A 15,003-nucleotide genomic window follows, 5' to 3' on the forward strand; every position below is an offset into this window, starting at 1 on the left:
TTCAATGTAGCTTAAGACACATCTTTATAAAGGAGTTCTTCCAGTCTAGCACTGACCTAATCTGAGCACTTTTATACTTCAGAAGCAACTTTCTAAGTGCTCCACATCATACTGACCTTCATGGTTACACCAGTCTTGAATGCTGCATTCAAAAGCAGCAGAGTGAGAAATTAGAGGGCTAGAAAGGCACTGGAGAGGAGACCCTAGTCCAGGGCAAGAGGAAAGAGAGACACACTACTTTCCCCAGTACATAAAGGAGCAAGTCAAATGCAAAGTTGAGAATTTAAACTCCTGGCTTTTGCAGCTGACTCACTCCTTGAAGAAGAAAAGGGGGCGTCTCCTTCCTGGTGCATTATGGGGTAAGTTGTTTCCAAACACAGGGCATTTGAACTCCCAGCTTTGCAACCGATTTGCTCCTTCATGCATGGGGAAGGAGGCACCTCTTTCCAGTGCATCAAGGAGCGGGTCAGCAGGAAAACCAGGAATATTAACTCAAGTTTTTTTCAGCTGACTCACCCACACTTCTGGGGCATCGTGAGGTAATAGGCTTTGCCACAGCAAAACAAACAAACAAACAAAAAAATGACACACACCCCACCTCCACCCCCCTAAGGACTTTCAGGGGTGAGGTGTGCCCAAATTTTTCTCCATAAACTTAAGTGCACATTGGGGGCAAAGGGGTTGGGAAAGAGTTGTCTAGGAAGTGGAAAGGAAGAGAGCCAGCGTGGTGTAGTGGTTAGAGTGCTGGACTAGGACCGGGGAGCCCCGAGTTCAAATCCCCATTCAGCCATGATACCAGCTGGGTGACTCTGGGCCAGTCACTTCTCTCTCAGCCTAACCTACTTCACAGGGTTGTTGTGAAAGAGAAGTATGTCGTACACCGCTCTGGGCTCCTTGGAGGAAGAGCGGGATATAAATGTAATAATAATAATAATAATAATAATAAGTGCCTTACCTTTAGGGAATCCACCAAGTCATCCACTAGGAAGAGGCGCCTGAGCTCCTTAACTGTGTTGTTGCAGTGGCCAAGCACAACGTGGCTGTATTTTTGGACCAGTTCCTCAGACACAGCGACATCTTTATCCAAGTAAGCCCTGGAAGAGGGAAACGCCATACGTGAGACATGGGCCAGCCGGAGCTTTCTTTTCAAGCTTTCCAAGTTCTCAGCCAGGGCCGAACAGAAACAGCAGGAAAGGTCACAGAGCCCAAGAATCCGACCAGCAGCTGAGACCCAAGCACAAAGCGCTCTCTAAATTATTCATAGCCGTGAATGCGCAGCACTTAAAAGCTTAGTGTCTCTCCTTCCAAGAAGTGGGGTGAGTTAATTAGTGGAACCACTGCTTAATGGCAGGGAGAAAGCTTGATCGCTTAAAGAGGACTGGCAAAGAGTAAACGCAAAGCGCCTTTTGCATCGTAGAGACAGGGTTCCTAATCGTGGGTGCTCAGTGTTGGACTACAACCCCCATTGTCCTGAGCCACAAGAGTCAAACAACATCTGGAGATCCATAGTTGGAAACCCCAGCCTGATAGGAAGATTAAGCAACTGCAAGTATCTTGAGGATTAGATACAATTGGAAGAGGTATTTCACTTGGCCAAAAGGAGATTCTTCTGTAAATGAATCTATTCCCAAGTTTAAAAACCTCTGCCCTTTAACAAAGTATGTGCCCTGCAATATATACTAATATCTACTATAAGGCAAGAAAACCACCTGCATCCCTAATGGATAAGACTCTTACATTGCCACTAAGTGAAATCGCCTTGGCTTACAAAATTCAGATTAAAAGAACACTACAACAAATTTGAGACTGATCAAAACACAAAAATAAACACAGAGGAACACAACTATCTGAGCCATTGATTTACAGTCTTCCCCAGCTGTCTAAGAGAGCAGGGAGGGAACCATTCAAACTGCTCTTGGAAGAGCACCCCACAGGGAGGGAGGGGGCCACCACAAAGCAAATCCTACTCCACATGGCGGCCAAATAAGCCTCTATTACTACTACTACAAGCCACCTAATGGTGCAGCAGGGAAGCAACCTGCCTAGGGAGCAAGAGGTTGCCGGTTCCAATCTCCACTGGGGTGCTTCCCAGGATATGGACGCCTATATCAGGCAGCAGCGATACGGGAAGGTGCTGAAAGGCATCATCTCACACTGAAGGCAATGAGAAACCTCTCCTGTATTCTACCAAGAAAACCACATGGCCCTTAGTGGTGTGCACGGAACCGCGGGGTTCCGGTTGACAGCCTGGTGTGGGGGGGCTTTCCCCCCACCGGCGCTTCTTTTTTGAAAAGAATTTGGGGCAGCAGCGTACCTCCCTGCCGCCCCTTCCCCCGTCCCTTGGCAAAAGGCTTCAGAATGTGCGATTGCGCGTCACGCGCATACATCACGCACACGTCTTACGTACACACGCACGCTACACACACACACGACACACGCTCCGTGTGCATGTGCAATGCATGTGCAATCGCACATTCTAAAGCCTTTTGCCAAGGAATGGGGGAAGGGGCGGCTGGGAGGTACGCTGCCGCCCCAAATGCTTTTCAAAAAAGGGGCGGGGGGAAAGCGGCGCGAGGGGTAAGTGCCCCCTCCCCCACCCTTAAAGAGTCACCCCCCAAGTGTCAAACCACAAACCACCACCGCCTCCCCCCGCCCCCATGAACCAGTTCACAGGCCTTTAGAATGGCCTGCAAACCGGTCCGTGCACATCACTAATGGCCCTGTGGTCGCCAGGAGTCGACTCCGACTCAGCAGCACCACCTTTCCTTCCCAACTACTACTATGCATGTTTATATACTGCTTTTCAACCAAAGTTGGGAAATGAGCCTCAGATGGAGGCAACTCACACAGGAGACCTTCCCAGTCCAATCTTCTAGCACAGGCAGATTTGTGTGGGAGCAGGCAATCCACTAGGCCTCCTCACCTGTACAGGGCTTTGTCCGTGCATTCGTAACACAGCAACATTGCCCGTCTGCCTAAAAGGCTTCCAAGGCATGTAGGGGGAGTGTTTGCCCAAAGACTGGGGAGCGTTTTGTGACCAGCTGGAACCCCCTGGAGCCTGTTCTTGTTCCCTTGCCTCCTTAAGCCAAGGCATATAAAAACCTGCCGTTGCTGAGGCACACCTTGGTGACGCACCAAGTGCTTTGATTCTTTTCCCTTCTCTTTGTAATATCTGCCCTGCTTAAGTTCTACAGTAAACTGCAGCAGTTTAGTAAGGCTATGAGGGAACCTAATTAAGGAATGTAACTCCGCAGTTTGTTCGTTTTGAACTCTAGGATAACAATGCAATCTTCTCCCATCGCCACCATGCCTATTCTGGAAGGAAACGAAGGAAAGATTCGATACTTTGCTTTGTGTTTATATGTATGTATGTATTATTGGTACCATAACTATAGCCTGAGAGAGCCAGCATGGTGGAGTGGTTAGAGTGCTGGACTAGGACCGGGAAGACCTGAGTTCAAATCCCCACTCAGCCATGAAACTAGCTGGGTGACTCTGGGCCAGTCACTTCTCTCTCAGCCTAACCTACTTCACAGGGTTGTTGTGAGGAGAAACTGAAGTATGTAGTACACCACACTGGACTCCTTGGAGGAAGAGCGGGATATAAAATGTAAATTAAAATTAAAATTAAATTATTATGGTGAAAACCTGATCTCAGAAAACCCACCAAAAGATGAATTCTACTCCACATCTATACTAGATTTCTGTCTGCCTCTGGAAAATAGGAAACGGGGTAGGAGGTGGGGATCTATACCCCCAAGAAAATCAACCCTAGGATCCAAGGCATGTACAATGTTAAAATTTTTAAAATACAATTCAACACTAAATCATTCAACTTCAGTAAAATCTATCAGGACCAGCAGCATTCCGAATGCACCATAAGCTAGTAAGGAACATAGGAAGCTGTCTTACACTGAGTCAAACCATTGGTCCAGCTAGTTCAGTATTACACTCACGGGTAGTGGGGACTTTCCCAGCCCTTCCTGGAGATGCCAAGGGTTGAACCTGGCACCTTCTGCATGCAAAGCAGATGCTCCTCCACTGAGCTATGGCCTCATCCAAACCACAGAAGCCAATGTCTACAAAACTACTCAACAATACCGACCCAGCACCTAACAAAACTGAAAACATAGAATTAGAAGATGAAAAAGAATACTTCTTTTTTTAAAAAAAAGCCTAGAATGGAAGGAGGAGAATACAGTTATCCCAAACAAAGATGAAGAAAATGGCAAATTATGTGGCAGAGCAATCAATGTGCTCCCAAGACTTTCCCTGAAAGCAAGACGGGGGAAATATTATTCATGCTAGCAGCAGCTTAAGTGCAGATATTAGAAATAAAATGCACTTTCATATTAAGTAAAGAAGGTTTGTTCTTTTCTAGATCACTACTTCATGAGCCCAAATGGAGAAGCAGAAAGAAGTTATTTGTTTCCAAGCAGGTATCTGGAATTTGGGTTAAACTATTAGATACCAACCACAAACCTGAAAACTCACATATTTTTGATGTCTGTTTCACATAATAGAGAACAATCCTTTACAAAACCCGATTTAAATGTGCAAGGTGCTTTAAAAAAAAAAGAAGAAGCCTGGTTCATTTTTGCAAAAGTTTCCACAGCACTTGAAAGAAGCTGCCATCATGCTGCACTCAGGTACGATGGTATCTGTGAGAACTAGCACATGCTCATGGGAATTATCTGTTTGTGGCTGCTACAAGTTGCTGGACAGCAACAGCCCTTTTTGGCATGATCATGTAGACAGCGGCAGCCACAAGCATAATGACATGTGGAACCTTGAGTGACCCTTCAGAGTGCCTTCACACAAGTAATGCCCAGCTATCACTCTCACACACCCCATACATGTATGCTCCCAAGCATGGGGCCCATAGTTTGCCTCTTGCATCCAATCTGATTACAGATGAGACCGTGCCAGAAAAGTTCAAGACAAAAGTCCTATTCAGATGTTGAGTTGTACGAGTTTACAGATGAGTGTTTTAATACAAATGACTGTACCTGCATTCATTTTGAAAGTGAACCTGGGCGCAGGTACCTCAAACAGCCTCGGGGGCGGGGTGCCTCTGGGTACCAGTCGCGGGGGAGTAACAGCAGGAGAGAGGGCATGCCCCCAACTCCTGCCTGTGGCTTCCAGCACCATCTGGTGGGCCACTGTGCAAAACGGGATGCTGGACTAGATGGGCCTTGGGCCTGATCCAGCAGGGCTGTTCTTAGGTTCTTATACATATGGTACAGATAGGAAGTGTACTCCTGTACCTATATTTAACATAGCACATGCTTAACTGTACCTGTGTACACTGTACACTCATGAGTGTTGAACGTAACATGTGAATAGGGCTAGACACTATGATATAAAAAGCCAGGAACATTCTGAGAGGCCAGCAACCTGAGTGCATCACAAAAAGTACTCTTCGTAGCAAAACTAAGACAGACAGACCTCCTACCATCCATTTGCAGCACTACTCGAGAGCAAAAGAACCCACTCACCTGAACGGATGGCCTTCATCAGACTTTTGGATGGCCTGGATAACTCCCTTGTATATCCGAAAACTGATGGCCACCGAGAGGAGGGCCAAGGCGATGTAAGCGACCACACTCACGATACTGAACACGGTTAACGAAAGGAGCAGGAACAAGCTGGCTCCAAACACCACACCCGTCTTCTTCACGTCTCGCCAGTAGAGGAGGTCAACAACTAGAGATGTAAAGGAGAGAAGATCAGGAGGCCTGTTTACCAGTATTGCCACACAGCAAGACACCTCGCCTGTTCAGTTAGGAATGCAAGAATTATCCTCTGTTTGCCAACACGACTGTATAAGGGTTTTTGTTACTCTCTGGATGACACATTACACACACACACACACACACACACACACACAGAGATTTACTTATGCCTTACCCACATATGGGGGAAAGTTCTAAGGATGTTCTACTAACAAATTGGATATTCAGGCAGTACTCTCTGAGCACAGAGGGGAAACCTACTAATGACATCTGGCTCATTTGTCCCCCCCCGCAACTCCAGATTTTGCTTTATTCTTATTATTTAACATATCGCCCACTACCAAAGTCTCAAGGTGGTTTACAACAACAACGATCAACTTATTTAAAACATATATAAAGTTAAAATAATCAATAAACTTCAACTAAAACCATCTCCTAGAACTTCAACTAAAAAGCCTGGCTGAAGAGATGCGTCTTCAGTTGTTTGCTAAAAACCATCAGGGATGGAGCAAAGCATCCCTCATAACAGATCAACCAAGAGGAAACTCCTCTCTGGAAGGAATACAGAAGAGCGCAACCATTGCTCACCTAGAAGGGTAACAGTTGCCCCAACTTGGGTAGTACAGAAGAGTCCACAAGGGAACATTACATACCAGTGTAAGCTGCCTCTCCTAGTGCTTAAAGCAGCAGTGCTCAAATGTGGGTCTCTAGATCTGTCTGGACTACACCTCCCATCATGCCCTGCCTTCAGCCACTGTAGCTGTGGAAGATGGAAGCTACAGTCTGGGAGCTCAAGGGTGAGAACCCCTGCCTTGAGGTTTGGGAAAGACCAAGTACAGCCATGAATAGTCACACTTTTGGGGGTCCGGGTCTATTTATTTAATTAATTTTCGATTGCTATACCGCCTTTCATAAAACTTGCCCCAAGGCAGTTTGCAAAAGTTAATACAGTTGTCTGTCACCAACCGCGGGTTTCCCAATCACGGATTAATTGTGGCAGGTCTCACCAACCACAACTTGAGTATCCACAATTTGGTGAGATTTTTTTGAAATGTGAGGGTTTGGGTGAAGAGGGGATTTCAGCGGTCAAGGGTGTTTTTTTCTATTTGTAACTGGTGGTTTTTACCCAGTCTTTTTGCAACTGCAATTCCCCTAACCCTATTTGCCATTGCTTTCGTTGGGTCTCCAACTGCACATTCGCCAACCACAAGGTTTTCCAGGAACAGAACCCTGGCTGTACAATAAAATTCCATAAAATCACATTAAAATATTAAAAATCAATTAAGGCCATTCTGGTTCAGAGTTTGCCTATACACATCTACACTTTCCAAATTGATGCAGCTGAATTTCCCCCCATGGAAGTGCCAACAGTACCCCATCTACACTTAAATATAATTAGAGTACAGCACCACATATACAAGCCATCGCTTCATGTATTCTTCAGTATTTAAGGAGCAAGTCCAGTTCTCACCACAGGATGAATTTTCCATTTAAAAGCCAGCCCTCAGAAGCAGTTAATGTAACTGAACATAATTGCAAAACCAGATCTAATACACACAACGCACACACACACACACACACACACACACACACACACCAGAAACAAAGCCCAGTACAAGCAGACGAAAACCATGACATCAAGCACAGTACAGGTCAGGGCCTGACAATTCCCAGGCACCATGGTACCTAGAAATTTAAGCATGGCACCCAAATCAGGTGATGGACGGACTCAACTGGGAGGAGAGAGCAAAGCAGGAGCAGATATCTCCTCCTTCCTGATTGTGTCAGTCCATTGCCCAACTGAACCAGCTGGATGTGACCAGAAAAAGCAAAGTGCAACTTGCCCATCTTGTTTGCTCCTTCCTCCTCTGGGTTGTGTCCATCTGGCTCAGATAGGCAATGGGCCAACATCACCAAGAAAAGGAGGAAACAAACATCCTACTTTCCTTGCACACTTCGCTGTTCATTCATGTCGGTCCATCACCTGCCTGTGATAGATGGATGCAACCTGGTGGAGCAAGCAAGGCAAGGGGGTCTGTCCTGTTCATGGAGCAGGGGGCATTGCTGGGAGTGGACCAATGACGGAAGGGCATTGCCAGGGCCGATTGCTGAATCCATTTGCAATTCAAGGTGCTGGTTTTGACCTTTAAAGCCCTTAATGGTTTGGGCCCGGGATACCTGAGGGACCGCCTGCTCCCAAGGGTTGCTGCCCGCTTGACAAGGTCATCTGAAGGGGCTCTGCTCTAGGTGCCGACAATGAAGGCGGCTCAGTTGTCGCAGGGCCTTCTCTGTCGCTGCCCCCAGACTCTGGAATGCTCTCCCGGTGGGTATCCACTCCTCAGTCTCCATCACAGTTTTTAGAAAGCATGTCAAGTCGTGGCTTTTTACCCAGGTTTTTATATGATTGTCTCCATTGCTGCTTCTCGTATTTTGTACTGTTTTTATGCTAGTGTTTTAATTTAATTTTTTTTAATCAGATTTTTTTTTAGTTCAATATTTTAATGTCTTTTTTATAATCTTGTTTTTAAATTTTACTGTGAGCCATGTTGGGATTTTCTTCATGAAAGGCAGGGTATAAATTTAACGATATAAATAAATAAATAAATAAAATTTTAAGGCCCTTCAAAACAGCCATGTTTTGACAGATTGCCAACGAGGCAGCAGTGATGGGGCCAGGTGGAAAACGCACACATTTATTGGCATATGGAAGCCCCTGCACACAGGAGCTCTTGGGCATGATGCAACATACTGCAGACTAGCACACTGAGAAACTGCCAGTGGGAAAGTAGCCTTTGGAAGGCTAGTTGCAAACACACCCAGTAGTACTAGTTGTTGAAAAATTCTGGACCAACAACAGATGCCTTCAGGCTCAATTATGTATAAGGAACTTCATTTTGGCTTAGAAGTGTATTTGCATCTTTGGGGCATTTGACCGTCTTCTCCACCCCTAAAAGCTTAACTTGCAGCCTCCCAAATACAAGCACTTGCGCTCTCTCTCTCTCTCTCTCTCTCTCTCACACACACACACACACACACACACACACACTTACTTTTAAATATACATGCTGTGCAAAGATAGTTAAACTGTATTGGTTTTTATTATTACTTAAGGCCCACAATTCCAAGATGTTTTCCAATTCAGAAGCAGCATAAACACTGGCTTCACAGAATATTCTTGAAACAGCTTGCAAGATGAAACCTTTTATTCACTTTAACGCAAGCTGAGTGTGCACAAAGGAATAGTCTCAGCAGCATCCCCCCCCCAGAGGCAAGTTTATTTTAAGCCTAAAATGGGGGAAGAACAACATTTTATGTCCTTCAGAAAAGAAAAATAAAACAACCAAGGCCTTCTCTTTAGCAAACACTGCTGTCTACATTTGGACTGCCACTTGCTATGTCTAAAAATAGCATTGCCAGCATCGCGCCTTACATACACAGCTCATCCAATTACCATTTTTCCTTTGCTTTTAAAGCAAGTGCCTTGATAAGGCAGAGCGATGAATCTTCCCCTTATTTTTTATAAATGACCTTATTGTTTCAGCTGCAGCTGCTGCACCAAAATCAGGATTGTGCCTCTATCTAGCTTCTATCTAGCTGAAATTCCACCCATCCCCCCCAACCACACACAAACTGAAAGCAAATTTCCCCTGCCTTTGCACTCAGACAATGCCTCGACGTTGAAGAGCTCCCAGACCACAAGCCTGCACACCTGAGACACACTCACCATTCCTGGCATCCATCTTGCGGGTGAGTTTCTTGCATGCACTTGGCTTTTACACAGCGGACAAGAAATGCTTTCCACTTCCTGCTAGGGCACCCAAAGGTCATCTGATACACGCAACTGCCCGACCATCTCACCAACACAGAGTTTAGAAACCCGCCGGGACTAACAGAATGTTTTAAGCCACCCTCCTCCAATGGCTGCTCCTCCAGTAATTCCTTGGAATGCAGACCATATGTTTGCAGCTATATACTATGTTCCACATTTAGGTTTCAAGATTTTAAAAAGGACAAGAAAGGATTTAAGGAACAACTAGCAATCTCTTTAGAAAAAGACGGCATCAAGGAACAGTTAGCAATTCACTCGCCTTGTTTACTTATCTGAACGGTATTTAAGGGGAGCAAATACTGTGTTTAGAGCTGCAATGACCGCATTGTTTCTGGACTCATTGCATAATTGCTGTTGCAGGATTTCCACCATAATGCACAGGAAATCCTGAATAAAATGCTTTCAAATACACCAAAGCTTGAGACATTTGCTTCAAAGCTGCAGGATGCAGCTTTGAAGCAAGCCTCTCTTGCTTCAGGACATACAAAAGCATTTCATTCAGGATTCCCACCTCTCACCCCCAGTCTCCATTTAGAGAGAAATCCCTTTGTGATACTAACCAATTTTGTTCTCAGTTTTGAAAACTTGCAAGTTTACAGAAGGCATATAATTAGGGATGTGTGAATTGATTCAGGTACAAATTGATTTGTACACAAATCTAGCTGATTCGGGTGATTTGGAGGCAGAACAAATCGCCCTTGTGGTCCATTGGCTAGATTCAGGACCAAATCGAATCACACCTGATTCAATTTGAATTGATTCAAAATTCAGATCCCTCCTATTAATTTCCCCAGATTCCCAGCTTTCTTTAAATTAAAAAAAAAATGCTAAGCTCTAGCCCTTGTGGGTGTAAAGTAATGGAGCAAAATGTATCGTCACTATTTTTCAAGTGTTTGGATTCTTTGGTGTATAATAAATTCTCCTCAATAAATCCCTATGAGGATTCATTACACACTTTCATCTATTCATTCAAAGACAGTCAAAATGAACAGAAGAAATGAAGGTGTGTAATGAATCCTCATAGGGATTCATTGAGGGAAATTTATTATACATCAAAGAACCCAAACACTTGAAAAATAGTGACCACACATTTTGCTCCATAACTCCACTCCCACAAGGGCTAGGGCTTCGCTTAAAAAAAAAAAGTTTTTTAAAAAAACTTGAATCACTACGAGGATTCATTACACACCAAAGAGTCTAAACACTCTCAAAAATTCCTAAAATATAAACTGAGTACTCAGTGGCTTACGGGTTGGGGGGTAGTTGGCACATAGGATGCCGCTAATTCCCCATCCCCACCTTCAAAGCAGTGGGGTCAAAATGAACAGAAGAAATGAAGGTGTGCAATGAATCCTCATAGGGATTCATTATGAAGAAAGGTTATTACACACCAAAGAATCCAAACACTTGAAAAATAATTACCACAAAATCTTGCTCCATAACTCCACTTCTACAAGGGCTAGAGCAGGGGTGGGGAAGCTTGGCCCTCCAGCTGTTTTTGAACTACAACTCCCACCATCCCCAGCCTGGGGATGGTGGGAGTTGTAGTTCAAAAACAGCTGGAGGGCCAAGCTTCCCCATCCCTGGGCTAGAGCTTAGCTTAAAAAAAACAAAAAACAATGAAAGCTGGGGATCCATGTTAGGGTTAGGACAGGGCAGCTTCGAATCCCTATTATTGCCTATGGTGGAAATAATCAAAATCAGTAAAAAAATAAAATAAAAATAAACCAAGTGCCCCACCACCTTGAAATCTGGGTGGTAGGTGGCACCCATGGGCACCTATCTACCACCCAAATTTGGTGCCCTTAGGACCTTTTGAAGTGGTCTGAATCAATCAGAATCTGAATAAAATCAAATACAAATCTAATCTGGGGTGATGGGGGGTGTAGATTTGGACACAAATCGAATCAAATAATCTGTGCACATTCCTACATGTAATAGAAATATGATATTTTGCAAGCACTGAAAAATGAGAGGAATATGCAATTTAGACACACACTTATATTTTGTTTAACCCAAAAATATTTCAAATTGTGACCACTTATTCTCAAGCTGGTAGAAGGAGGGGAGGAGAACTGGTCTTGTGGTAGCAAGCATGACTTGTCCCCTTAGCTAAGCCGGGTCTGCCCTGGTTGCATATGAATGGGAGACTTGATGTGTGAGCACTGCAAGATATTCCCCTCAGGGGATGAAGCCACTCTGGGAAGAGCAGAAGGTTTCAAGTTCCCTCCCTGGCTTCTCCAAGATAGGGCTGAGAGAGATTCCTGCCTGCAAGCTTGGAGAAGCCGCTGCCAGTCTGTGAAGACAATATTGAACTAGATAGACCAATGGTCTGACTCAGTATATGGCAGTTTCCTATGTTCCTAACCAGATAATATTTCCCTTCATCTCCAATGTCTATAGGCAGAAGATGGTTTGCTATAGGTTCTGAAGTGCCACACACAAAGGCTCAGTTCTCAATGCAGTAGTTAAACTGTGCCTGGGGTGTATCACTTCAGACTGCAGGTGGGGGCTCATATTTCAATGATCCTTCATACAAAATGGGGGGGAAATCCCTCCACATAGAAGTCTAAAGGTAAAGGTGTGCTGTCGAGTCAGTGTCAACTCCTGGCGCCCACAGAGCCCTGTGATAGAATACAGGAGGGGGTTACCATTGCCATCTCCCACGCAGTCTGAGATGATGCCTTTCAGCACCTTCCTATATCTCTGCTGCCCGATATAGGTGTTTCCCATAGTCTGGGAAACATATCAGCAGGGATTCGAACCGGCAACCTCTTGCTCACTAGGCAAGTCATTTCCCCATTAGGTGGCTAGTATGTCCAATATTCTATGTGCATATTTTATAATGGAGGGGCAGCTTTCAATCATGTGTGCTCCCGCCTGTGATTGTGCAGCCCAGACACTGGTTTCCCACTTCAGCAAGAATTGGGCCAAACTGACTGACCAATACGAAATAACCATAAGAACTAGTATTAGGGTTAGACAGAACCAGTGTGATGCAATCGGTTCAAATCCCTGATCAGCTGTAAGCTCACTAGGCAACCCTGGGCCAGTCACCATATCTCAAAATTACTGGGAGGATACAACTGAGGGTATATTCTGTCCTGAACTCCTTAAGACAGCCTGGGCCCCCATATTATTTATTATTATCATTTATACATTTTATATCCCACTCTTCCTCCAAGGAGCCCAAAGCGGTGTACTACATACTTGAGTTTCTCCTCACAACCACCCTGTGAAGTAGGTTAGGCTGAGAGAGAAGTGACTGGCCCAGAGTCGCCCAGCAAGTCTCCTGGTTGAATGGGGATTTGAACTCGGGTCTCCCCAGTCCTAGTCCAGCACTCTAACCACTACACCATGCTGGCTCTATTGTTGGACTACAACTCTGTAGTCCATATGTTGTTGGACTACAACTCCCATCATCCCCAGCCCCAACAGCCAGGGCTTTGTGGCTGGAGATGATGGGACTTGTAGTATAACATTTGGGAACCCAGGCTTGAGAACCCCGTCCTAAGCAGGAGAGCAAGCTACGAGCACACGCCCTGTCTCTGCTTCATACTCCCTCACTCACACACTGCACATAGATTATTTCTTTCTAAATATTTAATCAGATTCTGGTCTAATTCAGACATAATAACAAAACAGTTTGACATGATGAGAATAAGCAGGTGCAAGTCTTGGGGGCTCATCTTCCCCCTCTTCCCCTTTCCACCTCCTTTGCACGCAAGAAGTTTCCATGCATGGTTAGCAACAAAGCACACATGTGTTCACTAGTCAGGATATCAGACGACACATTTCCCAAGCCTATTTTCAGGAGGCTCTCTCTAAAGAAGGTTAGCAAGGAATGAGTCCCACTGAAATCAACGGGACACATGCTCATAACAACTAACTTGTTTCAATGGACTCAGGGGGTGCTTAGTCATGACTTTCATTCAACCCAATCCTTAGAGCTAGAAACCTATTTGTAATGAAGCCAGAGATTACAGAGTCTGGATTCTGCAACCAACACCAAAGCTCTGTGGAAACACAGAATCCATACAGCCCTGGGTACAGAAACTGGGAGTATCTGGGCCACAGGGGTAAGGTCCAACGAGCAGTCACCACTGAGGAGGAGTTGTGAAAGAGTATCCCAATCCCACCACCACATGCTCTGGGGTTTGTTCTCAGCTAGCTTCTGAGATTTCAACCAATGTTGCATTGATGCTGCCTACCTAAGGAAGCGGGCTGGGGAGCTGAAACCGCAGACTCCGACAATGCCCACACCCAAAGGGCAACATCTGGCAATAGCCAAAAGAAGAAGAGAACCAACTCAAACTGACAGTGTCCACAGCTTAGGTTCTCCTCTGCATCCATTAAGGACTAGGGACTTGAAGTGCAAGAACTAAGAGCCACAAAATGCCACGTTCTCTGCCACACAACAGGTTGTGTGTGGAAGCTAATGCTGCAGAATATACAACCACTTAAGATCTAGTGCTTAATCATGAGACAGAGTTGAGGTCAGGTTCTGGCTTTGCCACACACGTTTCTGGCATCACTTTGGCACCTGAAAAGGGGTCACCGTTCACACTGCCCTGGCTATACCACAGAGCATGGTCAGGCAAATGCCCTGTGCGCATGCACAGAAGTAAGTAAAATGGCCCCCACACATGCACAGAGGCCCGAACCGGGCTATCACCATTCTGGGCCACTCAGGGGGAAGTCGCAGGGATCCCCCAGCTTGTACTTGTAAGTACATATTTAGTCCCTTCCCGTCCCCTCTATAAAGCCCCCCTGCCCCTGTACTGGTAAAGGGGATTCCTCACCAGATTCCCCTTGACCATTATAGCTCCGAGCTGGTAGAAACACCTTGGTTTGAACGCGAACTAGGTCCAACTCAACCGGGTCAAAAATCTGGTTCGGCTTTGAGCCAAACTAGCAAATCCAGTTTTGTGCACACCCCTACTTGTTGGTGAAGTATGCTACTCTTCATTTTGGGTCTGCATTAGACACATGCCTCTGGAGGCCCAGGAATACTCAGCCCGTTCTAGGAAGGGTTTGGCCACTTTACTCCTCAGAAATCTTTATCATTCACCCCAAGTGAACTCCCCCCCTCCTCCTCTGGCCCGGGCAGGAGCTATGACAGCATCCTTTTGCTAGCTGCAGGAATCTTGGGTTAAAGCTGCAAATGGTTATATACGCATGCACGAAAAGCCTCCATTTGCCAGTAAAGCTATGGAAGATGTCACCAGCAACTACATTATTTAAGACTGTGCCAGTCTCGGAGTCTCACTCTGGGAAACATGACCCAGCATGGTATCTGAATTGACGGGAGCTCGGATGGCCACAGCAAACTGTACGCACTCACGGTGTAGTCTGTTTGTTTATCGCATTTATATAGTGCCCCATATTAAATCTCTGGGTGGTTTAAAAATTAAAAAGCAAACAATGAAAACATCTAAT

General features: G+C 45.4%; 1 protein-coding gene across 6 annotated transcripts in view; it reads right to left on the bottom strand.

Annotated features, from left to right (window-relative positions):
• RTN4 (reticulon 4) overlaps positions 1-15,003 on the bottom strand; it is an 83,273-nt gene that overhangs the window by 17,335 nt on the left and 50,935 nt on the right. For 5 of the 6 annotated variants that reach the window (XM_053245967.1, XM_053245973.1, XM_053245979.1 and 2 more), the window contains 2 exons: positions 5,499-5,706; positions 956-1,094 (listed from right to left, as the gene is read on the bottom strand). In XM_053245967.1, coding sequence (XP_053101942.1) covers positions 956-1,094; positions 5,499-5,706 — 347 coding nt within the window. Of the gene's footprint in view, positions 1-955; positions 1,095-5,498; positions 5,707-9,459; positions 9,612-15,003 lie in introns of those variants that run through there. The other variant, XM_053245998.1, reaches the window with a different exon arrangement.

The sequence above is a fragment of the Hemicordylus capensis genome, chromosome 1, assembly GCF_027244095.1.
Source record: "Hemicordylus capensis ecotype Gifberg chromosome 1, rHemCap1.1.pri, whole genome shotgun sequence".
NCBI lineage: Eukaryota > Metazoa > Chordata > Lepidosauria > Squamata > Cordylidae > Hemicordylus > Hemicordylus capensis.